Source organism: Adelges cooleyi, unplaced genomic scaffold (assembly GCF_023614345.1).
Source record: "Adelges cooleyi isolate 19-005CV unplaced genomic scaffold, UGA_ACOO_1.1 ACOO_flye_CR_arks_rails_tigmint_CR_PRNA_651, whole genome shotgun sequence".
Taxonomy (NCBI): domain Eukaryota; kingdom Metazoa; phylum Arthropoda; class Insecta; order Hemiptera; family Adelgidae; genus Adelges; species Adelges cooleyi.
Window position 1 is genome coordinate 11,693,775 of NW_026096352.1, and position 26,625 is coordinate 11,720,399.

The window sequence follows — 26,625 nt, forward strand, 5'->3', positions numbered from 1 at the left end:
AAAATTGAGTACTCGCTAAAAACAAACGTTTTGCAGCATGCGTTCTCACACAATATTCAATGATTAATTTATTCAGTTTTTCTAACAGTATTTTTCGCAGTAATAAATGTAGCATTTCTTAGGGCGCATTGATTTCTATGTACATGATTTATGTGTTGTTCATGTAGTTTATATGTTTATTTATGCTTTTAGCCATAGCAATATCTTAAGGGTCGTTTCATGTGAAATTACCTATTGTGTGTGCGACTATTGTTAATAAATTTATGGCATTTTTTTGGACCTAGGTTGTGTGATTAAAAAAAAATCATCCAAAAACATCTCGTGTTCCCTAATTTAACCCTCGATAGTGGTACCAACATTAAGCCTGCACAGTTAAAATTATAATTAAGCGTACTTTAATTATAAATCGAAAAAATATTATTTTTGTTTTGACCACAGGAAAATTATGATTTTTTTAAAATTATTATTTCATTAACATATAATTTGAGGTCAAAAGGAAAAAATATTAAAAGAAATGTTGATTATAAAAAATTCAACTTATGCTGTATGGGTACCAGGTAAACCAAAAGATCCTATAATTATAAAAAAAATGACCTCCAAAAGTATAAAACTACTGGCATACAAGGTGAGTGTTATAAATTTTTTTTAATTTTCGAGTTCAAAACACATAATAAAATCAATTTTGATTACTTAATTCTAATTTACAAATGCTTGCCTCGAGTATATCAAGTAGAAGATTTAGGATTTACATAAGTGTCATATTTATCTTTTAGTACTTAAGTTGAGCTCATTAATTGCTACCTTCAACTTATCTAGCCTTATAATCAGAAGACAAATCCTAGGCATTAGATTTATCAATAATTTAGTCTACTCAGTGGGGTTACATTTCATGTACCTAGAATTGAGTCCCGTACTAAACAGGTTTTCGAAATCAGTACTCGTAAAACTAACTATGTATGATACGATTCTATCTAAATAACCATGTGTATAATGAACTCGGACCCCAGTCTCCTAGATTTTTAATCCAAATGTAGTGTAAGATAAATCTTAGACTCGGAAAACACAATGTTTTGTTTTTAATTTGATAATATGTATATTTTTACTATTAATTTGCTTGACTTTCACTATTTTTAATCATATACTATTATTAATAACTGTTACTTAAATAATTTAATTGTTATCTTTAATATTTATTAACACTTAAGTATTTTTCTTGTAAATTACCGTCAGGCGTAGAAATAAATAAATAAATGAATCACCCATATCATCTTCGAAATTATTATTATCTACATTGTTGCCAAGTCTGCTATTTCTTAGCTCGTAAACCTCACTGAAATCCTACTTTCTTTAGCAATACTGATCTTTTATTTTTTCTTACGGTTTATTAATAGCCATTTTTAAATACATTTTCACTTTATTCGTGTTAATTGTTATAATAATAATTTCTGACATTTAAGCTTTAGAAATCATATAATATCTGGCTCAATTTGTATTTTACATAATTTATTTAAAACAATTTATTATATCGTAAACTATAAAATTCTACGAAAGAATTTGCTTAGTTTTGAAGATTACTGTTGGAGATTATGGATTAAAATATTTATATATTATAGTAAAAAGTATATTTGTTTTTCAAAAAAAAGATGGATATTGCTTAGTAACACATATTATGTCAATAACATTATATTTTTGAAAATATTATGATAATTGAAAACTTATGTTAAAACATGATTTGGGTTAATCTTTTATATTATTTGGCTTACTTTAACGTTCTAGCATCCTGCTTTCTTTTTGGAAAAACAAAACCAAATATCACTTTGCCAGTAACAAAAGAGTCTCAAAAGGATTTTCAAAGTACTGGTATTTCTACTAAGGTAAAATAAACTTTTGTTATAGATCTTTAAAGTGTATTTACTTTTTAAGCCAAGTCCAATAATTCCACATTAACACTCTCGTGGTTCTTTAAGCAAATATAATTAACCATTAAGTTTTTTTATTATTTATTTTAAGGATTCTCTTCAATTAAACAAAACCAGTAACCTAAATAGTGAAAGTTATGCAAATAGTTCTACAAAAAGCAACAATACACATGACGAAATCGACCACAGCAGTACCACTAAACAAATTAATATAAACGAAATAAATTCAGTAAGTATAAAACCTAAGACTGGTTATTGTAATAAATAATGATGAATTATTTGTACCTTTCCTAAAATCCTTAGGTAAAGTTTTAAGTTAGTAGAGTGATCTCGACCACTACTCACTTCCTGTGTTCTTAACTTCTTCGTGATACATCAATTTTCACCTCTTATCGTTACACCATAAGAACACACAATGCATGCTAATAATTATAATAATACACAAACATCATTGATCTTAATATTTGACAAATGAAAAATCTTTTGTTCTAGTGAATATTTTTGAGATTTTTTTTTAAAAATAATTTATACTCATTTGCGCAATAAGCACCGTGGTTTTTATTGCATTTACCTGTTTTACTTTTCTTAATAGTTTTTTTATTACATATTTTTATTTAGAGTAAACCACGTAGATTTATTTTTATCAGCGCTCGTTACCTACCGCACTCCAACACCCGTCATCAGTCATCCTTACTTTCAAATGAATATAACTTTTAAACGGATGAATAATAATCCAAATTCTTTTTTAAAATTTATTTTGAACAAAATGGCCATCTTGAAAAAAAATAAAAATAAGTAATAAAAAAAATAAAAAAAATAAAAAAACGATTAAAAAAAGGAAAACAGGTAAATGCAATAAAAACCACGGTGCTTATTGCGCAAATGAGTATAAATTATTTTTAAAAAAAAATCTCAAAAATATTCACTAGAACAAAAGTTATTTTATTTGTCAAATCTCCGTGGGCCACCCTGTCTATATATATATAATTCTGAGAATTCTGAGTCAAATCACGCGGTTATCGGACTGACCTCCTCAAATTTTTTTTTCAAAATTCTTTAAGTTCTTTATACCCTTATTTTTTGGAAATTTTTATCACTAATTTTTGCCCCAAAAATGGAGGTTTTTTAAGTTATTTTTCAAAAAAAATCGAATTCGACCAGTTTTAAATTTTTGCAATTTTTATTATAAAATCAGAGACTTAAATCAAATATTTTCGTCTAATAACGGAAGTGGACCGAGATTTATTTCTATTTTTTTAGGACAACTTTAAGTGGTTCCAATAAAGCCATATTTTCCTTAATGATTAACATGTAAAAAAACGGCATTTTCCATTTAAATCGTCATAACTTAAAAAGTTATTAATAGTTTTGTAATAAAAAAAAATATTCGAAAAACTAAAATTAGTATCTTTTTTTAATTACAAATTACAATGACTTAAAGTTTGAATATAAACAATGGCTAGAAATATTTTTATATGTATCTTTAAACCATTGTTTCTATCAATAACAATACGTATAACAACAAAACAATCTTTTTTTTTAGTTATTATTAGTATATGTATACATACAGGGTGATTCACTTATCGTAAACCACTCAATATTTCATAGGGTTTAATAAGAAATAACAATTTTTTTTTATATATTTGTATTAATTTTTTTGATAGCAACTTTTGAAACTTAAATGGGAACGTGTATATTTTACTAACTTTTTAAATTGAGAATAATGTATTCAAAATGTTGACTAGTCGATAACCAGTTTCGGATAACTATTTTTGATATTATTAAAGTTTCAAGTTTAGGGCAGGAGGGTAGGTGGTGTGTAGTATTATTTTTATGTGCGCGCATTTCACAACCGCATTTCTCCTCCCATCCTAACTTCAAAACTCTTATAACTTTAAGAATAGTTATCTGAAACTGGTTATCGACCATTCAAAAGTATTAGTTCATTATTCTCAATTTAAATAGTTAATAAAATATACACGTTACCATTTAAGTTTCCAAAGTTCATTTAAAAAAAACCAAGTTGGGAGGGGGTAAAAACAAAATTGTGAACAATTGAGATCACATTAAATAGAAACAATATGAAAAAAAAAAATTTTAATTTCTTATTTAACCCTATGAGAAATTTAGTGGTTCACGATAAGTGGATCACCACTTATACGAATACGAGTATATGAGTAGGTAGTAAGTATATAGTAACTATTCATGGTGAAAAATTGAGTACGTAATTCTTCGTCGAAAACCACATAATATACTAAGTCTAATATAGAAACGGAGTGTTTGCCTATTGCTTCAAATTTGCATTTGATTTAAAAATAATTTCATAAGTCAATTTTTTAATAAATATTATTTAATCATTTTTTGAGGTACATTACAGTGATATTGCAACATTTATGTTAATATCTCAATATCTTCCTTATTATTATCCTAATTAATTTTATTATTTTACACAATTTCAGACTTCGTCAAATGATAAGGTAAAGGTGGAAAGCAAAAAGAAAATAGCAGAAAATTCGGTTGAACACCATTTCTTTTGGAAATGCATTTACGTGATAACATTCATTAGTCTAATCGCTCTATTCGTGTCTATTTGTTGTTTTTGTTACGCTGTAGATATATCTTTCAAGAATTTCAATAAAACATCTACCTACCATTAGATGAAACATATTTGTAAAGCATACACGAAATATAAATTATCCTGAGGCCCCCTCCCCTAAAAAAAAAAATTAAACTGATATTGGGTTTTGGTACAACATATAAATATGGAATATCGTAGTGTTTGTGCACAACAAACCACTGTAATTTTATCTCATTTATAATTTATTTTGGCGATTTCATCAACTTTTCCAAGTTGCTATGTATTATATTTCAGGTAAAATGTAGGTATTATATTTAACACATTACGTACATGGAAGAAAGAGAAAATAATGTTTGAATTAGTTTCTTGTTAGACACTTTAAGTTTATTATTTTATTAACTTATTCCGTTTGCAGTTAAGACATTTATGTTTACGGGTATAGCATATATTATAGGTAAGTGCAATATTTTTTAATATTTAATAATTTTTCGAGTATTAAAATAATTATTAATATACCTGAATTGCAAATAAGTAGAGTTATTTACAATCAGCATATAATACAGGGTGATTCCTTTATTATAGGCCACTCAATATCTCACAGGGTTTAATTAATAATTGATTTTTTTTTTTTTAATTTTGTTTCTACATAATGTGATTTCAATTTTCCACAAATGATTATGTTTCTATTTTATTACCCCTCTATTAAACTAGTTTTTTTTTAGCAACTTTTGAAATATAAATGGTAACGTATATATTTTTTGATTTTTTAAATTAAGAATATTTTACTAAAAATGTTGACGGGTTGATAACCAGTTTTGGGAGTTTAAAAGATAGTACGGGAGGGGAAGTGCGCGCAGATAAGAATAATACTACACTTCAGCTTTCTCCTACCCTAAACTTGAAACTTTAACAACTTCAAGAATTGTTATCCAAAACAGGTTATCATTTAAGTTTTAAAAGTTGCTAACAAAAAAAATAGTTAACTGTTTAGCGAGGGGTAGAATTGTAGAAACATAATAGTTTGTGGAAAATTTAGATCATGTTATATTATAAAAACACTATGAAAAAAATGATTTAATTATTAATTAAACCCAGTGAGATACTGAGTGGCCCATAACAAAAGAATCCCCCTGTAAAATGTATTTTTTTACATTATGACATATATTATAAAGTACTACGCATATCACTAGTAATGTATACCTAAAAATGAATAAAAATACATTTAAAAGTTAAATTTAAAAATACTTGTAACATCTTTTGAAACATAAAAATTCAATATTATAAGCAAATTTATTAGGTTTACACAATATTTTTTCTTGAATTTTTATTTTAGTCAATTACAATTTTTATTGTAATATACTCGTATAATACGTGTTGTGGCGATTTTGTACATGTCTTAAGCTTGTAAGTGATAATTTCTGAAATTCAACAAATAAAAAACCTATAGATATAGTACTTACCAATATGCAGTGATTTTAGTCTTAATATTTAAAAATTAGACTTAAAATAAGTCTAGTGTAGCATATACAACAGTAACAGTTACATGGTAAAAGTTAACAAAAACAATTTTAAAAAAGTGTAAATAAAACACATACAGTGACATACGTGACCAATTAGTTCAAAAAGTTGGTAAGCTAATTTCCATCAAAGAGCTGACATACTGGTCCACTGCCCCGATGAAAATTCTACGTTTTCTTCGTAGTAAAAAGTACATCGTCTGACTGGCCTAACATCAGATCACATCCTTGCGCTCCTCACATTAAACTCAAACGTCATAATGAAGAAACAAAAAGTATTTTGACAAACAAGTAAACGGGCTGGGGCTGGTTTAGAAACACTTTAGAAGAGGCTACAACTCTTTCAGTCCAGCTAAAAATAACTACAGATATTGGAAACAATGGTACAAAAATTGACTAGTAACATAGTAAACTCAGCCAAAGCAGCAGCACCACAAGCTACTGAAGGAGGTAAGCGTAAAATCACTTACCCGACAAAAATGAAGGAGCTAATGCTGCAAAAGCATGGGCAAGAAAAATGTGGCATGGAATAAGACACTTAATGAATATAACTGAATGTAACTGATTTATAGTAAAAATCTAAATAACAAGATCAAATATATGAAAAAATAAACATTTAAATCTTATCTAAGTGGTATGTCTGCAAAAGCCGATACCGATTACTTAAGACTTGAGATAGACTTGAGTGAAAACAAGGAGGAGATGATTTAGGGGCTGAATCCCCTCCCTTATGTACTTGAACTGTGTGTATTAAAGTATATTTTTTTATGTAAATTTAAACAGTGTACAAAACACATCAATACAAACAGAAACGTTCTACAAATTTAGTAATGACGTATACCACCGAATTATTTGTTCATTATGTAGTACACCTTAGGCAAGTACAACCAAGTCTATAATATTTTAATACAACAAAATTGTACTCCTCGATAGATAATTGGTAATTGTATTGATTTAAAATTGGCCTAATTTATAAATAAATAAATAAAATTGTTTGTTTTCGATCTCATGATAGTTTGGAGGTAACCGAATAACGGCTGGGGCGTGTCGCAAAAACAAAAGCCACTCGACATTTATGTTAATTTTTATTTGCTATAAATAAATCAATAGTTTAAAAACACATTTTTTAACTTTTGTAGTAAAAAAAATGCATTGTAATAATTTTTTTTTTAAATTACTTTAAATTACTTAAAAGTACGACTAAGATGAACAGTTTGAAAAATAGGAACTAGGGTTTTATGAAATTGTTGACTGCTAGATGATATAGCACGTTTTGTATAAATAATATTAGGTTAAAATTATTGCATAAAAGTATTTTTTGTCTGTAATTACTACTTCAATCACACATTACCTCTCGTCTACATAATATTACCTGACATCATTTATTTAACTTATTCGGCTCAAGTGTACATACTCGAGTTCTTCTTGTTTATTTTTTTAGGGGGGAAGGTGTATAAGACTAAACGAGATAAGCAAAATGATTGGTATCAAAAAACTAATATTTTTTATTTTTTTTTAAGTATAGCCAACAGCTTAGAACGACATGATAAAACATTAAAATAATTGAACACGTTGGTCAAACGGTAAGACTACTTTCAACTATTATTTTGAATCTAACTGTTCTAAAGGATTAAAAAACCATAAGTACTAGTTGGTAAAGCTATAAAAGATTATCGTAATACTGTTGTTTATGTTTACAACGATGCATTCATCTTCTCCTAATTCTTTAAAATATAATACAACATATTTTTTAATAGTGCACATTATAGCAAAGTTTAATATTTTTATTTACTGCAAAGAATTGTCTTATTATTACAAAACCAAAAATAATTTATTAGCAAGATAACAATAACACATTTATTTAATGCCTATGTAGACATTTTTTTGTTTATGTCTAAATATCTTCGACGGCCATCAAGATAAAGCATAGCATCTGAAACAAATAGTCCAATTAGTATTTACTATAGTATATTGTTCTAGTAGGTTTTTAATACAACATAGTTTGCTTTTTTAACAACAATAAAAACTACTGTTTTTATTAAGCTCAAAAGAGCGAACTAAGGTATCTTAGTTTGTGTACATTTTTTTTGCGCTTCAAAGTATAGAATTTTCAATACGGAGAATAACTTTACCGTGATAGCTTTGAGGTAACACAGGAGCAACATTGTTTTCAGCAACAAAAATATGGTAGAACGAATTTGTAGTTCTGCTGGTTTTTGTTTCTGCACTGTCTACTTTAGCTAAAACTTCTATTACTATTACATTGTCCCTGGTAAAACAAATCTAGAAAAAAATAAAGTGTATAACTACTACTCACCACTGTCAAATTTAAAACTTTTTATCATAAAATGTTAATTAAAAAATGTATATTGTTTTTATGGTAGGTATTTGTTTATTTTTAAATTTTGTTTTCCAAATAATTCTAAGAACTATTGCAGTATAAAATGTTTTGCATGTTTTAGAATTTAGTGTAAATTAACATACTTTTCCAATTAATATAAGTCTGCTGCCAATTGGAACAGGATTGCGAAATGTTATACTATTAATTGCTTTTAATAATGCTCGTGTTTTACAATGAACATCCGACACTAAGAAAGCCAGTTCAGTAGCCATACGCATTAAAAAACCGCCAAATACAGTACTATGTAAATTTCTATCCTGTTAGTTACAAATTTAAATTATACGTGTTAATTTAGATTCATATTTTGATCGATAAAAACTATTATTTACTTCAGGATGGCAAATAATATTGGTTTCGATTTGAGTATCATTCATCCATACACTTCCTGGTGGAAGAACTTTATTACCCAACATTGGTTCCGTCTCATCGACAGTTTTCAAGAAAGTGTTGTATATCAATGCTTCTTCTTCAGGAATTGGCTCTTTATTTAGTATGGAGTCAATCCGGAATCTTTTTCTTTCTTCGTTTCTTTCTAAATAAAATAAATTTAACTTGTCGTATGATTGTATTTTTAATATGGCCACGGCTTTTGTCTGAAATAATTATCAAATAGGTATTTATTTAGATGTACAGTCACGGAAAGTACTTAATGCATGTTGCAGAATATCCTTTTCTTTTTCTCCATTAGGTTCAAGCGAGTTCACCAAAACTGACGACGTATTTGTGGAATCTCTAGCAACAAATACGAAATGTGCTTTTGTGATACGTTTCAATTTATTTTCTTGAAGTTGTTCCAGCCACAGAGTGACTTCCAATGACGTTTTTCCAGCATAAGATACAAACCCGCTGAATATTAAATCTTTATCAGGCTTTAAAAACAAATAAACAAATTGTAGAAAAAATTGAATCTACTTAAAACATGTTTATATACATATATATATATATATATCAGTTACATATCGATCTGGTTCAATGAATACATCGTCAACTAGTAATGTTACAACGGCATATGGAATTGGTATATCTTCTGGAAGTTTGGGATCATAAATATGCTTCAATACAATCCATACTAGAAACAGTATTTTTGAAATATTAAATTTAATGTAATAAGCGGTCAATTACTTATATTTTACCAGCAAACGAATCCATATCTTCCAATAGCCTACCAAGTCTTAAACCGTTTTCGGCAGTAGTATACCTGTTTTGTAACATAATATCACTACTCAATGGCACTTTTGCCATATCAAAACTGTCCTATAAAAAATAATCGTATATTACTTTTATAATTCAATATTTTATATAGTATGTTTATACGTTTAACTCTTTGACGAAATAAAATTACATTTAATAAAGTACTAGTTATACCATGTTGTCACACGAGGTATTTTTAGCCTGATAATAGCTTTTGAGGTAATAACAAATTTTATTTTTATAATAATTTTTTCATTCAATTATAGGGAACGATAGCTACAATTTTAACTAGTAACAAAATAAAAAATATAAAATGAAACAATATACAATCTTACTGTATTAGCATAACTCTATAATAAAGTTTAATTTTTACAACATACCTAGATTGTTTTTTAAACGAATCAGATTTATGAAATGTTTGAAAATTAAATTTATATTCAGTCGTATACCTACATCAACTACAAATTAGGGTCATTATCTTCTTATATTTTATGCCCGCGAAATCAGATGTTTATTAAACTATAAGTATTACCTGCCTACTTATTTCAATATTAGATATTTATTTATTTAAAATTGGTTGGTTCAATACATCGGTTAAAAGTCTATTTTTTTGTCTTTTTAAATAAACAAAAAAATGTACAATACAATTATAAATGATTCAATAAGACCATTTTGAAGAGAATGTTGTTCTAAACACTTTTATAGATGAAATTGTAAAATGCATACATTCATGGAGCGGGTTGGCAACTCCTCTTGGGTTTTTGGCAAGTACTTTATCAACCAACTTCTATCCTCTTTCTCGTACTTTCCAGATACGCCCATCATTTTTTGAAGATTTTTTCTGACTATATTTAAAATTGCTTAATGTTGTTACATAAATTTGTATTAAATTTAACATCGTTTTTATAATTATTACTTTCTTGCATAGTTTTTATATTTTCAAAATTAATAGGCGGCTGTTCTGCAGTATTGCAATGGTTGGATTCCAACCTTAAGCATAGCCCAAGTGGTTTGCTTCGTTGTACACTAAAATTAATAGTTTTAATAATATTATATATTGTTATATAATATATAATATTATATATTATTAATACACAATAATAACAGTTTAGCTTATCATTCATAGATTTAAAAGCCAACTCAAAATATCTATACATTACAGACAATTTAAAAAACATGACGATTGAGTTTATTACAATTAGTAGATCTTATAAAAATAGAGTTTACGTAGATTTAATTTTCAAAGTATGTATGCGCTTGGGAGAGGTTGTTTTGTGAGAGTTCAAATTACTTAACAAGAATAAATATAACAGCTAATAGTGTTACATTAATTTTTTAATCATTCTTTCTTTAGGTTAACACTATACCATAACTACCTATATTTGATGCATGCCGGACGAAATAATATAAAACATTTGTTATCAGCAGGGTTGAATGCTACTTAGACATTAAATATACAAGTTAAAAACAAAAAAAACTAAGAAATTAATATAGCTATAAATATTAATTAAAATAATATATTAATCTCAAAAGTTCACTTGTACAGCATTACTGGCTCAAGTGAACTCAGTTGCTTATAAGTTTAGAGCTTATTTCCTTCCTAACAAATTTATAAGAGTTTACCAAAATATTGATTACATTTTTATTTTTTATAAATTTAGTTCCTTTCTAATTTTAATTCATATATGACCTATTCATATATGAAAATAATTTGTTTACAAGAAACTAAGCCCCGTGGTTAATTGAAAAATATATATATATATATATATTTACTAAATAATAAATTATAGATGATACATTTGCTTAGTTTAGATTAACCATTTTGTAGTTCACGGCTTACAATTTGCAACGACTTCTGCAAATATTTGAATAAAACATATTATACTTACATAAATTTTGAAGATGAAAAAATTGTCTGTATTATTTTTAAACTCATTTTGTTTAAATATCATATACAGTATTGATTATTTACAGAATGAAGATTTAACAATAATGCTTGGCAACGTGAAAAAACTAGCTTACCAGTGGCCAGTGCCTTGTGAAGTGTTTTAATGCAAATCATTGAAAATCGGAAATCGGATATTTTTATCAATAATTACTGTTGTTAAACTAATTTCTCCATCATCGAAGTTTTATTACATGACCCACTAACTTACAAGTAAGTATTATATAAATCTGAAAAAATTGTGTGCGTCACATATTATGTGTTGTAGTCTAATAATGTACATATTTTAATAATAACAATATATATTCTGTTTGTCGTACTCAAACAATTCATTTTTCTCAATAAAGTTCAGTGATTTCTTCAAATATATATTTTTATATTGTGTTAACTGTGGTCTGTGACTTTTCAAATGGATAAAAGTTATCGAACGGATTATGTGTACTAAGACGAAAGAATTTTCGCAAACGACTGATGTTGAAAAATTGCATTTGTCGATCAATTTGAATGTATATTTATATTATTATTTATATGTATAGTATTTATTTAGTACCAAACCGAAAAATTCAAACATAGGTTTATATGACTATCTAAAATCCTTTTTTTTTATATAATATAACTATTTGTGTCTGAAGTGTTTGACCTATTAAATATTTTTTCGATCGGTTATTATCCAACTTTATCTAGACCATTCGACCAATTTTGTTTAAATAAAAACTACAATGATCACTAAAATCTTAGGTGAATATTTTCACCATTACATTGTCGAAGTTTGATTCTTATAGAACTGCGGAAAACACTCATAATCAAACCGGAGTTATAACTTTAGGAAGATGTAATTTTTCGTTGTTTTTAAAAAAAAGTAAAGTAATAATTTTAATTAAATTCAAAATAACATTGATTGTAAAAAAAAACTCCAGAAATAAAAATTTTGTTAAATACACTTAAATTACTTTAAAATATATTAGAATAACGAAATTGAACGTTGTATTCGTCAGCTGCTTTAATTTGTAACTTCTGTTAACATTTTTTAAAATTAAACAAGAGAAATTCAAACAAGCAACAACGAAAACATTCCAGGATCGCAACATTCAATTTTGATATTCTTCTATCATCTTTAAAGAAATTCAAGTGTATTATACTGAGTACGAAACAGTTATTGAACTTTTTCAAAGAGTTCCAGTTTAACTGTTTCACAAGAACTTTTCGAGGTAAATTTTTTATCATCAAACTCCAACAAGAACTTTTATCAAAATAATTTTCCGATAAAAAGTTCCATAAGAGAACCTGTTATCGGAAAACCTGTATCTGTATTTTACCGCGGGTCTGTTCATCGACGCCGACGTTCAACCGCGCTCTCGGTCACATCTGATTCGGCTATTGTTGGTTTTGTTTCGTACAATATATTTTGTACTTATATTGTATTAATATGTATTAATATATTATCTTAAGACATTATATTATATTTCATATTTTGTATTGTATCTATAGTAATGAGGGAGCGTGGTGTGAAATGTTATTTTTATTTGCGCGCATTGCTCATCCGCGATCCATATCATTGTCATAACATAACTCTCGTCCATAACATTGTGGTCTACGAGTGAAGCCACGCTGAGCACCCCTTTTGCTCTTCCAACAATTTCAGTCCATTCACACCGAATTCGATAATTCCGTTGTCCATATCATTTTGCTCTGAAAGTCCGACTTGAAAATTTAAAAAAAAAAAAAAAATACTTACACTGAATTGACCTTGACTTGAGCAAAAATAGTAAAATGCAATACAAAATTTTCATGTTGAACTAGTTAAAACATCAAATTTAATTAACGGCGAAAATACAAAATATGAGAATTCATATTCAACTTATACCTCATAAAAAATAAACGAGTGGTCTTCGTAGTACACCCGATCAATTGCCTTTTCGGTTTTTGAAGGTGAAGGATTTGATGTTTTTAACTTTTGACACACCAAAGTACCAATCGCATACAATTTCTGAGCTGTACAGGAGCTACTCGAGTAACTCAGTCCAGAGGGAAAAAATTATCGTGTTTTTTACAAAATGATAACTTCTTAGCTCCATATTGTCTATCGAAGCTAAAAACAAAATCTAAACAAAGCAGGTAGTACTTGGTCAGTTATGTTAGAAGACATACCGTCTGGTATGCAATAATAAAAAAATATTTGTAATTATAATTGAAAACCAAACCAGTCTGTATTCTGCTGAGTATGTTAATAGACATGCTGTCGGTACGTGGTTCTTAAACACACTTAAGTCAGAGCGCGGCAACATTTAAGGCTGAAAAAAATCATAGACATAGAATAATAAACATAATTTTGGTGTAATCAAAAATTGACAGATCAATGCGCCCGGAGAAATTTTGCATTTGTTACTGTGAAAAAATACTGTTAGAAAAACTGAATAAATTAATCATTGAATATTGTGTCAGAACGTATGCTGCAAAACGTTTTTAGCGAGTACTCAATTTTTTTCCTTGGTAATTCACTGGGCTGTAATTAATTTCAGTTGTCTGTTTGATTTCAATGTTACCATTTAATATTGAAATCATTTTACATATTATATATTATTAAGTTATTTATAATACAATATAGATAGTATTATAATATGCACATCAGTAATTTTTTAGTCAGTAACGGGCACACCGGCTGTCATCGAGTATTCGATTCCACATTCGTTTTTGCCTCTTCGGATCTTGAATGTTCCCTGATCTCCCCAGTTTTCATTCCACGAGTTCACCAACAGCCAGTATGGAGTTTCATTCTCCACGCCCCATCCGATCAATTTCACGGAATGACCTCCCAAGTACGTAGCATTTGCCGATTTTACATAGACACCTAATCATTTTTATGATAAATTAGTGTGCATGATTTAAGTTTTTTATCTACATTTACCCGATTTGTAATTGATAAAATCGTCGTAGACTTTAAAAGACGCTTCTACCGGACCGTAAACCAAAACTTCTTCTTGAATGCTGTCTGGTCTAAGGAAGTACGCGTTGATGGCTATATTTTTATTTAACAAGGAAAAAACCCGCCGAATTACAACGAAAATTTTTTACTGTTGTTAACAATAAATAATTTAATACTGTATCTGTGGTCTTCTTTGTAATCGATTGTTGTGTTTCCGTAACACTTTTTAGTGCACCTGTGGTAGCTCTCCATCGGTTGACTCCGACAAGAATCTTCTTGTTCTGCCGGAACATCGTGAAGACAAGGTGGGACAAAGTATGGCAGACATCCCTTCAAAAATATCCAAATTTTAGTCAGCAAAAACTTGTAATACAATTAGTTTTCGAATTTCAAAGAGTGTTCCTAATTTTAATTGACACAAACAATTGAACAAATAAACGTTTTTAATTAAATGGAACGTTTGGGCAATGGTATTTTGCATATTTTACAATACTTAGATGCAATTTATTTCAAATTAAAACTCTTCATGTCTGCTCCAGTATTACGTCTAGTGCGATAGTACGCTTAATTTTTAACTGATAAAATATATCTATATTCCATCTTAATATGCTGTTCGATTATTAATTTGTGTCACTCTAATAATGTTTAGCATATTAAATATTAAAATTAAAAATACTAAGTCTTTAGTCTAAGTTAGGTAGTAGACATCTTATTAATTAGCCACTAGTCTAAGCTTTTAAATAAATCTTTATTAGATACTAATTTACCTGTTTGCTGTCATAGCCTCCACCAGTGACAATGCCGTTTGTACTGAAGTGCTCCCACGCGAAAATGGGATATCCCCCTTGACACCCAAAGCCACACAAATTACAGCAGAACGCCAGATCTTCGGCCGACAATAGTTCGTTGAAATCACCGTCTGTTGCAATGCACAGCCGATCGGAAAACGCACCACTAGTGCCAAAAGCCTGTTAAAAATAAAGTTTAGATGTAGGTATTGTAGGTACATGTGCGTGTCCTCATGACAAATATGTACCCAACATGAACCACAATTTCCTTGGTCACGAATCACGCCGATGGTTTTACAACGCTTCCATCTTTTTCTGGCGTCGAAATTTTTGGGAATGTGGTATAAGTCAAAGTAGTTGGAATCATGGGTCTTGAATGGACCTTTGGCTGCAGCTTCTACACCGTGAGATCCCAATAACCCTTTTAAATATTCGATAGGAGTATCGGGAGGAAAATTTTCTCCTGCCTAAAAACGTTTCGTAATAGGTACATTACTGAAAAATTATAGCTAATTTTTTAACATTTGTGTTAACACAGTTTGATGTTAACCATACATTTATTTTTTTTATTATTATTGTTTAACTATATCAATTAGTATTTAATATTGGCCGACCCCGTGTAGTTAGAAGTGTAAGGCGATAGATGACCAAGAGACTAATTAATAATTACTTATTACCTACTCACTTATAACATTTTAAAGGATTTTTACGAATAGTAGTATGTAGTAGAATATAACCTAGTGTGAGTCCATACGTCCTGTTTAAAAAGGGATTGTCCCATTTTTGATAATCATGTCCCGTCAAACTTTGAACGGGACGCTTTTCATCTCGTTTTTAAAAGATGGTCCCGTTTTAATCCCGTTATTTTCATATTATTCTTTTTTAATTTATTAATTTGTGATTACACATTATAGCAATATTATTTTATTATAATTTTTTTTTGTAAAAGAAAACAATAAAAATATGAAATAAATATAAAACTAGTTTTATACTTAAAATTTGAAATTTAAGTTATAAATAACAGATAACAGTTTTCGTGGAACAAGCGTCGAGTGCCGATGACGACGAACTATAAGTATTTCATAGATATATAATATATTGTTTTGTTTAACACCCGTATTTTTTTTCCCGAAAACTGACAACCGATTAAACAAGCTACGAATTCGGCGATTATACAAATTTGAACTAAAAATATGGCGAGTCACGTGTACGTTGTGAACAGTGCAGCGATCTTCCACTGCGTATCGGCTCCTTCTTTCATAATTTTTGTTAGTTGTTATATTTTTTTTTTCGGTCACTGTATCTTTACAGTCTGAATTTACTTTCCTTAGAAAATGTGAAGAAATAGGCAAAGTGTTTTGTACGGTGTGCAAGGCAATATTTTCAATCGAGGACGGAGTTCGTTCAGATATAAAACAGCATATGAAAAAAAAAAACACTTGTCGGCCTTATCTATTGCTTCAAAAAGTGACAAGGTAACAATATATTTAATTTAACAACGACCATCTGGCTTGACTAGCAAGGAATTAAAAATTGCAGCAGAAGATGGAATGTTTGCATTTCACACTATAGTACATAATCATTCTTTTGGGTCAATGGATTGTACTACTACTTTAATAAAAAAGATACATGAAAAAAAGTTTTCTTGTGCGCGTCGTACCAAGTATGAATCAATTATTCTGAATGTATTGGCCCCTTTCGCAATCGATCAAATAACAGACGAACTAAAGGCTGTTAATTTTGCGACAATTATAATTGACACTTTAAAATATAAGAGTTAATAAATTGTCCCCATTCTTATTCGATAATTCGATCCTAAAACGGGAGTTCCAATTAAAGTTTTATTTTTTGTTAACACAACCAAAACTACTCAACGGCCAACGCAATCAGTTTATCACAAAGACACAATAGGTTATAATAAAGGACATGATAAGCAATCGACAGCAACCCAATAGAGCAAACAAGTGTTTTATTAAACTATTTATCTAGTAAGAAATTATTTTAACTGTAATTTGTAACTGTTAAGTTAAAAATATTTTTAAAAATGTGTAGATCTTTTTTTTTTAGAGTAAAGTGTTAACCAAACATTATTTGTCCCGTTTTTGATAAAAATGGTCACCCTATAATATAACCATAAGAAAATAAATTAAAAACTAAAATTGTATAATAATTATTTGATGTTGACCTGTATAATAACGCTAATTCAACAATATGGGACCTACATTATTTTAATTAAATAAATAATTATTTAAATAAGCAAAGTTATATAAACTTTTTTTACTATATAAGGCAAATGAAATAGAAAAAATGGAGAGTTCTCCCTGTCGATAATGAAAGGGAATTATTGTTTCAATAGTTTCAAAAGTTGATAGATGTCTAGAAAATTACTAAAAAAATAAAAATATTTTTTTAAATATTGTATAATTATGTAATTTGGCATTAACAAAAATGTTTTCAATAAGAAAACTAAAAAATATATATTATTTAAAGGGAAAACTGGGCGTGAGGCTTTAAAGGAATCACCAAGTACATATATTTTAAATGTTAATCATTAGACGATTTTTAATTATTACTATTCGTATGTTAGTTACCTCCCATGTCGATATTTCTTCATTTAGTTTATTGATGTACTCTGGTTGAAGAAAATGCACCTGTTCCGTTAAGTAAGCACTAAGCAAAATCACAGACGATAACATTAAAAGTCTAGCCATCGTTCAAGTAGTAATAAAAAACAAAGACTAATAGTAAATTGTATCAATAAAAACTATAATATTCGGTGTAGGTAGGCGGTCAAACATACATTGAGCTCAACACTGATACATTTTTTGATTTATATAACATCAAATATTTAAATGTAGGTGTGTAAGTAGAGTCATCTTGTTACAAAGATAAAAAGCTACCTACTCAAGTAGTTTGTAGCAGTACTTAATTTGATGAATTATTATTAAAATTTGGTTATATTTTAATATATAAGAGTCTTCAGGAACATATCAACATATATTAAACAAAATTACAAGCCTAAGCAACGTAATATGTATGTACGCGAAACGTCACAATAACTCAAAGTACAATTATTTGACCTTTTATCTTTAAATAAAATATATTACTTAGTTTTAACTCGAACGAATTTTCAGTTCTTGACTAGTATATAGGGAAAAGGGAAGGAGGAGAAGATACTTTGTTATTATTCTTTTTACCATTGCAATTTGCAAAATAAAGTACTAACAACATTTTTAAATAAAATGAATAACTTGTTAAGAAATTTAATAATAACACTTTTTTTTTACGTATAGTTTACTCTTCAGTTTTCTTCCACAATTGGTCTCAAATAATTCAACGTCTCCGCTCTATTTCAAATTTTATTTCTGATAAAAACAGGTTATTCATAAAGAATCAAGTTTTAACTTTAAACTACTATATTATCTTAAAAAAATTAAAGATCAAAGAAGAAAAGAAGATCAATAATTACTGGTGTTAAACTAATTTCTCCATCATCAAAGTTTTATTACATGATCCACTAACTTACAAGTAAGTATTATATAAACCTGAAAAAATGTTGTTCTGTCACATATGTGTTGTGGTCATATGTACACATTTTAATAATAACAATATATTCTGTTTGTCGTACACGGCCAATGAGAGGCTAACAACGGGAAAATAAAAATCGCCTAGACGATGAATGAACAATAATAGTTACTTATAATTTTAGGTCGACTCAAAAAATGTATTTTACTTAATAAAGTTCAGTGATTTCTTCAGAAATTAATTTTATATTGTGTCAACTGAGGTCTGTGACTTTTCAAATGGATAAAAGTTATCGAGACGATTATGTGTTCTAAGACGACAGAATTTTCGCAAACGACTGATGTTGAAAAATTGCATTTGTCGGTCAATTTTAATGTATGTTTATATTATTATGACAGAATTTTCGGATATTTGCAAAAAATGTGCTAGAAAATTTTTTAAAAATATGAACACCTATAAAAAAGTTTATAAAAATATTTCATTTTTCACTTATCTTTTATACACAACTATGTACACAACTTTCTTACTTAGTTTACTTACACAACTGATTTTAAATACATCAACGTCTCCACTCTAATTAACATTTTATTCCTGATAAAAACAGGTTATTTATGAAGAATTAAGTTTTTTCAAAATTGATTTTATTATGTGTTCTGAAAAATGTCATTACCTTGCATTTATTAATGCTTAAATTGAGTGCATCCATTTTACACCAATCAACCAGTTCATATATACAATTTTGCGATACAATCATACAGTCATCCGGAGTTTTTATTTTATGAAATATTTTTGCATCGTCTGCAAATAAAAGTATTTTACAAGGCCAAATAATCTTCGTTATAGTATTATTAAAAATGTTAAATAACAATAGTGACAAGTGTCCACCTTGAAGTTCACATAATGTTACTTTTACGTTCTCCGAAGTAAATCAACAAATTAAAATCTACCACCGAGATATAATTGAATTGATGATAATAATGGATTTCCCACACCCAGCTTATCCAAAATAAGGATTAACGTGTTCTACTGTGTCGAATGCTTTCAAAAGATCTGTATATATAACATCAACTTGTTGATGGAGTTCAAATGCATCTAAAACATAAATGGAGAAGTCAACCATATTAGTAATGGTAGATCAGACAGATATAAAACCGTGTTGATCCTTAGATAGTATTGATATAAATTGTCTTGCGAACCAGGAGTTCAACAAGCTTACCGATAAGAGGTAACCCGGAAATTGGACGGTGGTTTATTATCAGTGGGGTCAACTGACTTAAAAATTGTTGTGACACTGCTTATTTTCCAAACTGCTGGGAAAATCTCTTGCTAAAGTGATTAATTAAATAAGAGTAGTAGTGGAGTATTTAAGGCCTCACGAAATTGAAAAAGCAGAGCTGCAACTACCCTACCTGGTCCTTTACTATGAAATTTAAATAAACCATTTAGTCCTTCAGAGATATGTTCTAATAAAAATGAAATACTAGAAGGCAAGTGAGAATATTAATCTTTTGAGAGGGTATCTAAATTATTTGGTTTTGTATTAGGTGTTTTATAAACGAAAGAGAAATATGAAAAAAATTTTCTTTGGTCAAAATAAAAATAATATTTTTGACATTTTAATGTCTTAGCTCTGGCACATAACCCAAAAAAGTGTTACCAAAAAGGCGTTACCATAAACAAACAGGGGGTAAGGGGTAAGAAATAGAAGTTATAAGATAGGGGTAAGAGATTTGGAGTACGGGATAGAGCCGAAATATATTCGGTAATTCAACTAACATAAAAATGCTCTTTCGTGGCCTCAGAATCGGCTGAAATTTTATTTTTATATATAATTAAAGCACGTTTAATTATAAATTTAACTGGGCGGGTTTCATGTTGAAACCACTATCGAGGGTTTAATTAGGGAACACAAGGTGATTTTGAATAACTTTTATTTTTAACAATAGTCGCACACACATTAGGTAAATTCACATGGAACGACACTTAAGATATTGCCTTGGCTCATATCATAAAATAAACATAATTAACTGCCTAAACAACACATAAATCATAGTCCTAGAATAATAATCATAATTATGATGTAATCAAAAATCGAGACATCGATGCACTCTAAGAAATGCAGCATTTGGTACTGCAAAAAAATACTATTAAAAAAACTAAATAAATTAACCATTGAATATTGTGTCAGAATGTATGTATGCTGCAAAACGTTTTTAGCAAGTACTCAATTTTTTCACTTGGTAATTTACTGAGCCTTAATTTTCAATTGTTTGATTGATTTAAATGTTGTCTTTAATTATTAACCATTTTACATATTATGTACACATTAAGTTATTTATCATACAATATAAGTAATATTATATGCAAATGGGTTAATCTTTTAGTCAGTAATGGGCACACCGGCTGTCATCGAGTTCTCGATTCTACATTCGTTTGTGCCTCTTCGGATCTTGAACGTTCCCTGATCTCCCCAGTTTTTATTCCACGAGTTCACCAACAGCCAGTATGGAGTTTCATTCTCCACACCCCATCCGATCAATTTTACGGCATGACCTCCCAAGTACGAAGCATTTTCCGATTTTTCATAGACACCTAAACATTTTTTTAAATAAATAAGTGCGCATGAGTTAACTTTTTTATCTACATTTACCCGATTTGTAATTGATGAAATCGTCGTATACTTCAAAAGTCGCTTCTACCGGACCGTAAGCCAAAACGTCTTCTTGAATGTTGTCTGGTTTAAGGTAGTACGCGTTCCTGGCTATATTTATATTTAACAAAGAAAAAACCCGTCGAATTACAACGAAAATGTTTTACTGTTGTTAACAATAAATAATATATTACTGTATCTGTGGTCTTCTTTGTAATCGATTGTGGTGTTTCCGTAACACTTTTTAGTGCACCTGTGGTTCTTCTCCATCGGTTGGCTCCGACAAGCACCTTCTTGTTCTGCCGAAACCCCGTGAAGACAAGGTGGGACAAAGTATGGCAGACATCCCTTCAAAAAAATGCACATTTTAGTCAACAAAAACTTGTAATATAATTAGCTTTCAAATCTTAATGAGAGTTTAAAGACACAAAATAAAATTAACTTTTAGTGTCTCACCCTTATACTTTCTCGTGTGTCTAATTTAATTGACAAAAACAATTAAAAAAGTAAACGTTTTTAGTTAAAAGGAACTTCGAAATAAAACTAAATGTATTTATAATTTATCGTTATTTTTATTTCATACTAAAACTCCCTATGTCTGCTCCAGTGTGACCTCTAGTACCGTAGTACGCTTAATTTTTAACTGATAAAATATATGTATATTTCATGCTAACATATTCGATTATTAATTTTGGGTACCCTAAAAAATGTTTAACATATTAAATATTAAAATTAAAAATAGAATTCTTAGTCTAGGTTTGGTAGTGGATAACTTATTAATTAGCCAATAGTTTACCTGTTTGCTGCCATAGCCACCACCGGTGACGATACCGTTCTTTCTGAAATAGTCCCACGCCATAATGGGTAATCCCCCTCGACACCCAGAACCACACCTATAACAGCAGAACGTCAGTTCTTCAGCTGACAAGAGTTCGTTGAATTCACCGTCTGTGGCAATACACAGCCGATCGGAAAACGCACTAGTTGTGCTAAAGGCCTGTTAAAAATAAAGATTTAGATGGAGGTATTGTAGGTACCTATTAGGGATGTGCGTACCCTCATGACAAATACTTACCCAACATGAACCACAATTTCCTTGGTCGCGAATCACGCCGATGGTTTTACAACGCTTCCATTTTTTTCTGGCGTCAAAATGTTCGGGAATATGCTCGAAAGAGTTGTAGCTGGAATCTTGGGTCTTGAATGGACCTTTGGCTGCAGCTTCTACACCGTGAGATCCCAATAACCCTTTTAAATATTCAATAGGAGTATCGGGAGGAAAATTTTCTCCTGCCTAAAAACGTTTCGTTTTAAGTACACTACTGAAAAAAATGTAGCTAATTATTTAACATTTGTTTTAACATAGATTGTTGTCAACATGTGAAAACATACATTTATTTACTATACGTTCTGTTTTAAACAGATTTGTCTTTTTTTTGATCATCAAAAAAATATTTCGTCATCATTTTTTTTGGCCCCTTTGTCCTTATAAACCTTAAACGGGACGCTTTTTATTCCGTTTTTAAAAGATGGTCCCGTTTTAATCCCGTTATTCCCATATTATTATCATTATTATTTTTTTAATTTATTAATTTGTGATTACACATTATAGCAATATTATTTGTTATAATTTTTTTTGTAAAAGAAAACAATAAAATTATGAAATAAATATAAATCCAGTTTTATACTTAAAATTTAATATTAAAGTTATAAAAAATAGATAACAGTTTTCGTGGAACGAGCGTTGAGTACCGATGCCGATAAACTATGAGTATATAATATATATCCATAATGTATTGAATTCGGCGATTATCTAATACGGGTTATTTAAAACGGGTTAATACAAATTTGAACGACAAATATCATGAATAACGTGTGTGGTGTGGACAGTACAGCAATCTAGTTCATTATAGCCACTGCGTACCGGCTACTTATTTTTTAAATTTCCGTTATTATTTATATTATTATTTTTAAAAATGCCAAAGAGGAGATACATGTTTACTGTACCTTTGCAGTATGAATTTAATTTACCTTAGAAAATGTGATGAAATAGACAAAATGTTTTGTACGGTTGGCAAGGCAATATTTTTAATCGAGCACGAAGGTCGTTCAGGTATAAAACAGCGTATAGAAACGAAATAACAATTGTCGGCCTTATCTAGTGCTTCAAAAAGTGACAAGGTAACATCGTATTTCAATAAACAAGGACCATCTGGCGCAACTAGCGAGGATTTAAAAATTGCAGCATATAAGGAAATGTTTGCATTTCACACTATAGTACATAATAATTTTTTTGGGTCAATGGATTCTAATACTACTTTAATAAAAAAGTTCCTTGAAAATAGGTTTTCTTGTTCGCGTACCAAGCGTGAATCAATTTTTCTGTATATACATACAGAAAAATTCCGCATTTCGCAATGGTTCAAATAACAGACGAACTAAAGGCTGTTAATTTTGCAACAATTATGATTGACACTTCAAATCATAAGAATTTAAAAATTTTCATTCTTATTCGATATTTCGATCCTAAAACGGGAGTTCAAATAAAAGTGCTAGAATTTACAAATTTGAAAGAAGAAACTTCGGATATATTGTCGTCTTATATAATACAATTTCAACAAACCATGAATTATCTCACAAAAGTATTGTTGTATTTACCGGGGATAATAATTGTAGTACAATTTTGGGGGAAGATTGTAGAATATTCTCTAGCAATGCCAGGAACCAATGCAGCAATTGAAAAAGTATTTTCTATCACTAATGTTTTATGGATGGACAAAAAAAATCGCTTTCTTGTACCTACTATCAAAGCAATTATAATTCTGAAAAATAATTTGTCCTGTAATGATTTTCATGATTTTATGTTAAGTGGAACTTTCTTTGTTAAACTCAATCAGTTCATCACAAAAATATACAATATAGTTTGTAATAAAAACAGGAAAACTCTCCCAGACGATATTGGGAGGGAATTATTGTTTCAATAGTTTCAAAAGTTAATAAATCTCTAGAAAATACAAAAGATTAAAAATTAAAATATTGTCTAATATAGTAATTTAACATTAACAAAAATGTTTTCCAACGGAAAACTAAAAATATCAATAATTTTAAGTGAAAACTGAGCTAAGGGTTAGTTACCTTCCATGTCGATATTTCTTCATTTAGTTTATTGATGTACTCTGGTTGAAGAAAATGTACCTGTTCCGTTAGGTAAGCACTAAGCAAAATCACAGACGATAACATCAAAAGTCTAGCCATCGTTGCAAGTAGGTATACTAATAGTAAAATGTATCAATAACAAATATAATATTCGGTGTAGGTAGGCGGTCAAACGTACATTAAACTCAACTCTGATACTTTTTTTGATTTATATAACATCAAATATGTAAATGTAGGTGTGTAAGTACAGTCATCTTGTTACAAAGATAAAAAGTTACCTACTCGAGTTGGTTGTAGCAGTACTTAATTTGATAGATTATTATTAAAATTTGGTTATATTTTAACGTAGGTAATATAAGATTGGTTACTTTAATTTTTTTACCACGCTTACTCTACAGCACTTCACCTTCCGTTTTATATTTTAACTTGTAATAGCTTAAAGATGAATTTTCAAAAACTATAAAAGCCTTAATGTTTATAAGGCAAATAAGTATAAACTATTAAAAAAAAAACAAGTATATTCTACATTAGTATAGTACAAACTAAGTATATTTTAACCAGTATAGTTCAAACCCAGCAAAGTGTTAACCAGCACAAATGTAACCAGTAAATTACAAACTAGTATAGTTTAAAACTGTAAAGTATTGTAAATTAAGTTTTTTCATAACCATTTATGTTTAAACCAAGCACAGTTTAAGCCAGTGCAGTCCGAACAAGTACAGCATAAACCAATCTCAATTATAAATTACTATAGTGGTTCAAGGGGGGAGGTATTTAACTTTAAAGTGAATTACAATTACAGTCTACATCAGTATAATACAAACCAAGTATAGTTTAAACTAGTATAGTTCAAACCAAGCACAGTGTTAACCAGCACAACCGTAACCATTTTAAATTAAAATTTATAATATAATATTATTATTAGATTATTCCTTTAATAACAAAATTATATTTTCCTTTAAATGCGTTTTATATGCACAAATTCCTAGAACTATGTTTATCACGATATCTACCACTCAAATAATGTATCTGTTAATAAACTAAATACTTAAATCTGACAACATTATAATTATTCTTACATTAGGAATAAATACTTGAATTTTTATTTAAAATATTGAACACTTCACACGAATAAACACAGTTTAGACCAAGCACAGTTTCAGTCAGTGTAGTCCGGACTAGTACAGCATAAACCAATTTAATTATAAATTAGTATTATGGTTCAGTTAGTAAGTGATTTTGAAAGTGATTCAATCATTTTCGATGGCTTCGATGCGAGTCTGTAATCTAGTACAGTTTAAACCAGTAGAGTATACATACCAATTCAGTAAAAACCAAGTACAGTAATTGCCTTTTTAGTGAGTATCAGAAAAACGGCAAATCTGAGATTGCAGACAAACTCTTGTTATCATTGTCTAAATCACGCAAGGATAGATGGGCTGAAACTATCAACAGGTTAGACTTCAAACGATCGAGCAGAGATGCGTGAAACCTCCTTCGAAAATTGGAACCAAACCCTACAAGAACTAAAGGGACACCAAAAATTAAGCCCAATACTTTTGGTAATTTGAAGTATCAATGGTTTTTAACCGACGTTTCGGACCCTTTGCAGAGTCCATCTTCAGGGTCATGTCACGACTGTTCCGCTGCCGTGACTGTACTTTGAAGTATCTTTTTATAGGTATAGATTTATACGATTAATAATTAGAAAACCAAAAAGTGTTTGAAAGATTAGGTATGAACTTTGATAGGTACCCGATGAGTAATCGAAATACTTCTAGAAGGTTTTCTACGAAACCCTTCAAAAACTATAGTTCAACTATTAGATAACTGAAATATATAAAACAAATAACAGATAATAATTTTTTTAATTGTATCACTACCAAGGAAAAAATGACCAAATCTAATCTAATCAAAGTTGATAAAAAGCGTGGCAGAGTATCTACCATAAAAATAAATTAACAACCTTTTTATGATTTTATTAACTTATGTCGTTATGGGCTGGCGCTTTTTCTGTAGCCTTAAAAATAGG

General features: G+C 29.1%; 3 protein-coding genes across 5 annotated transcripts in view; all 3 read right to left on the reverse strand.

The window, feature by feature from the left end:
* Window positions 1–7,882: 7,882 nt before the first annotated feature.
* Window positions 7,883–11,155, reverse strand: LOC126844817 (acyl-coenzyme A thioesterase 9, mitochondrial-like). Its single transcript, XM_050583236.1, has 10 exons — window positions 11,145–11,155; window positions 10,523–10,632; window positions 10,333–10,451; window positions 9,549–9,669; window positions 9,372–9,484; window positions 9,062–9,284; window positions 8,745–8,947; window positions 8,499–8,672; window positions 8,147–8,297; window positions 7,883–7,947 (listed from the first exon to the last, which is right to left on the reverse strand). The coding sequence occupies exons 1-10, from the start codon at window positions 11,153–11,155 to the stop codon at window positions 7,883–7,885; spliced, it is 1,290 nt and encodes a 429-aa protein (XP_050439193.1).
* Window positions 11,156–14,148: 2,993 nt separating this feature from the next.
* LOC126844144 (cathepsin B-like) overlaps window positions 14,149–26,625 on the reverse strand; it is a 37,068-nt gene continuing 24,591 nt past the window's right edge. The window contains exons 1-6 of one of the 3 annotated variants that reach the window (XM_050582038.1): window positions 17,854–18,115; window positions 15,511–15,729; window positions 15,242–15,442; window positions 14,651–14,804; window positions 14,457–14,567; window positions 14,153–14,399 (exon numbers count right to left, since the gene is read on the reverse strand). In XM_050582038.1, coding sequence (XP_050437995.1) covers window positions 14,188–14,399; window positions 14,457–14,567; window positions 14,651–14,804; window positions 15,242–15,442; window positions 15,511–15,729; window positions 17,854–17,973 — 1,017 coding nt within the window. In that variant the 5' untranslated portion in view covers window positions 17,974–18,115 and the 3' untranslated portion in view covers window positions 14,153–14,187. Of the gene's footprint in view, window positions 14,400–14,456; window positions 14,568–14,650; window positions 14,805–15,241; window positions 15,443–15,510; window positions 15,730–17,853; window positions 18,116–26,625 lie in introns of those variants that run through there. The other 2 variants (XM_050582039.1, XM_050582040.1) reach the window with 2 other exon arrangements.
* LOC126844148 (cathepsin B-like) lies at window positions 20,727–24,792 on the reverse strand. The gene is made up of 6 exons (XM_050582045.1): window positions 24,573–24,792; window positions 22,513–22,731; window positions 22,234–22,434; window positions 21,632–21,785; window positions 21,438–21,548; window positions 20,727–21,379 (listed from the first exon to the last, which is right to left on the reverse strand). Exons 1-6 carry the CDS (start codon window positions 24,690–24,692, stop codon window positions 21,168–21,170), a joined length of 1,017 nt encoding a protein of 338 aa, XP_050438002.1. The 5' UTR covers window positions 24,693–24,792; the 3' UTR covers window positions 20,727–21,167.

Excerpts from the sequence above, each read along its gene's own strand:
- LOC126844817 (XM_050583236.1), bottom strand. Across the intron at positions 9,670-10,332 it reads TGCCAACCCGCTCCATGAAT|GACAGTTTTGATATGGCAAA; the intron begins GTATGCATTTTA and ends TATTTTTTATAG. Across the intron at positions 8,298-8,498 it reads GACTTATATTAATTGGAAAA|ATTTGTTTTACCAGGGACAA; the intron begins GTATGTTAATTT and ends ATTTTTTTCTAG.
- LOC126844148 (XM_050582045.1), bottom strand. The coding sequence starts at position 24,692 with ATGGCTAGACTTTTGATGTTATCGTCTGTGATTTTGCTTAGTGCTTAC. Across the intron at positions 21,786-22,233 it reads GTGGCTATGGCAGCAAACAG|GGATGTCTGCCATACTTTGT; the intron begins GTAAACTATTGG and ends ATTTTTTTGAAG. Across the intron at positions 21,380-21,437 it reads TTTCATCAATTACAAATCGG|GTGTCTATGAAAAATCGGAA; the intron begins GTAAATGTAGAT and ends AAAAATGTTTAG.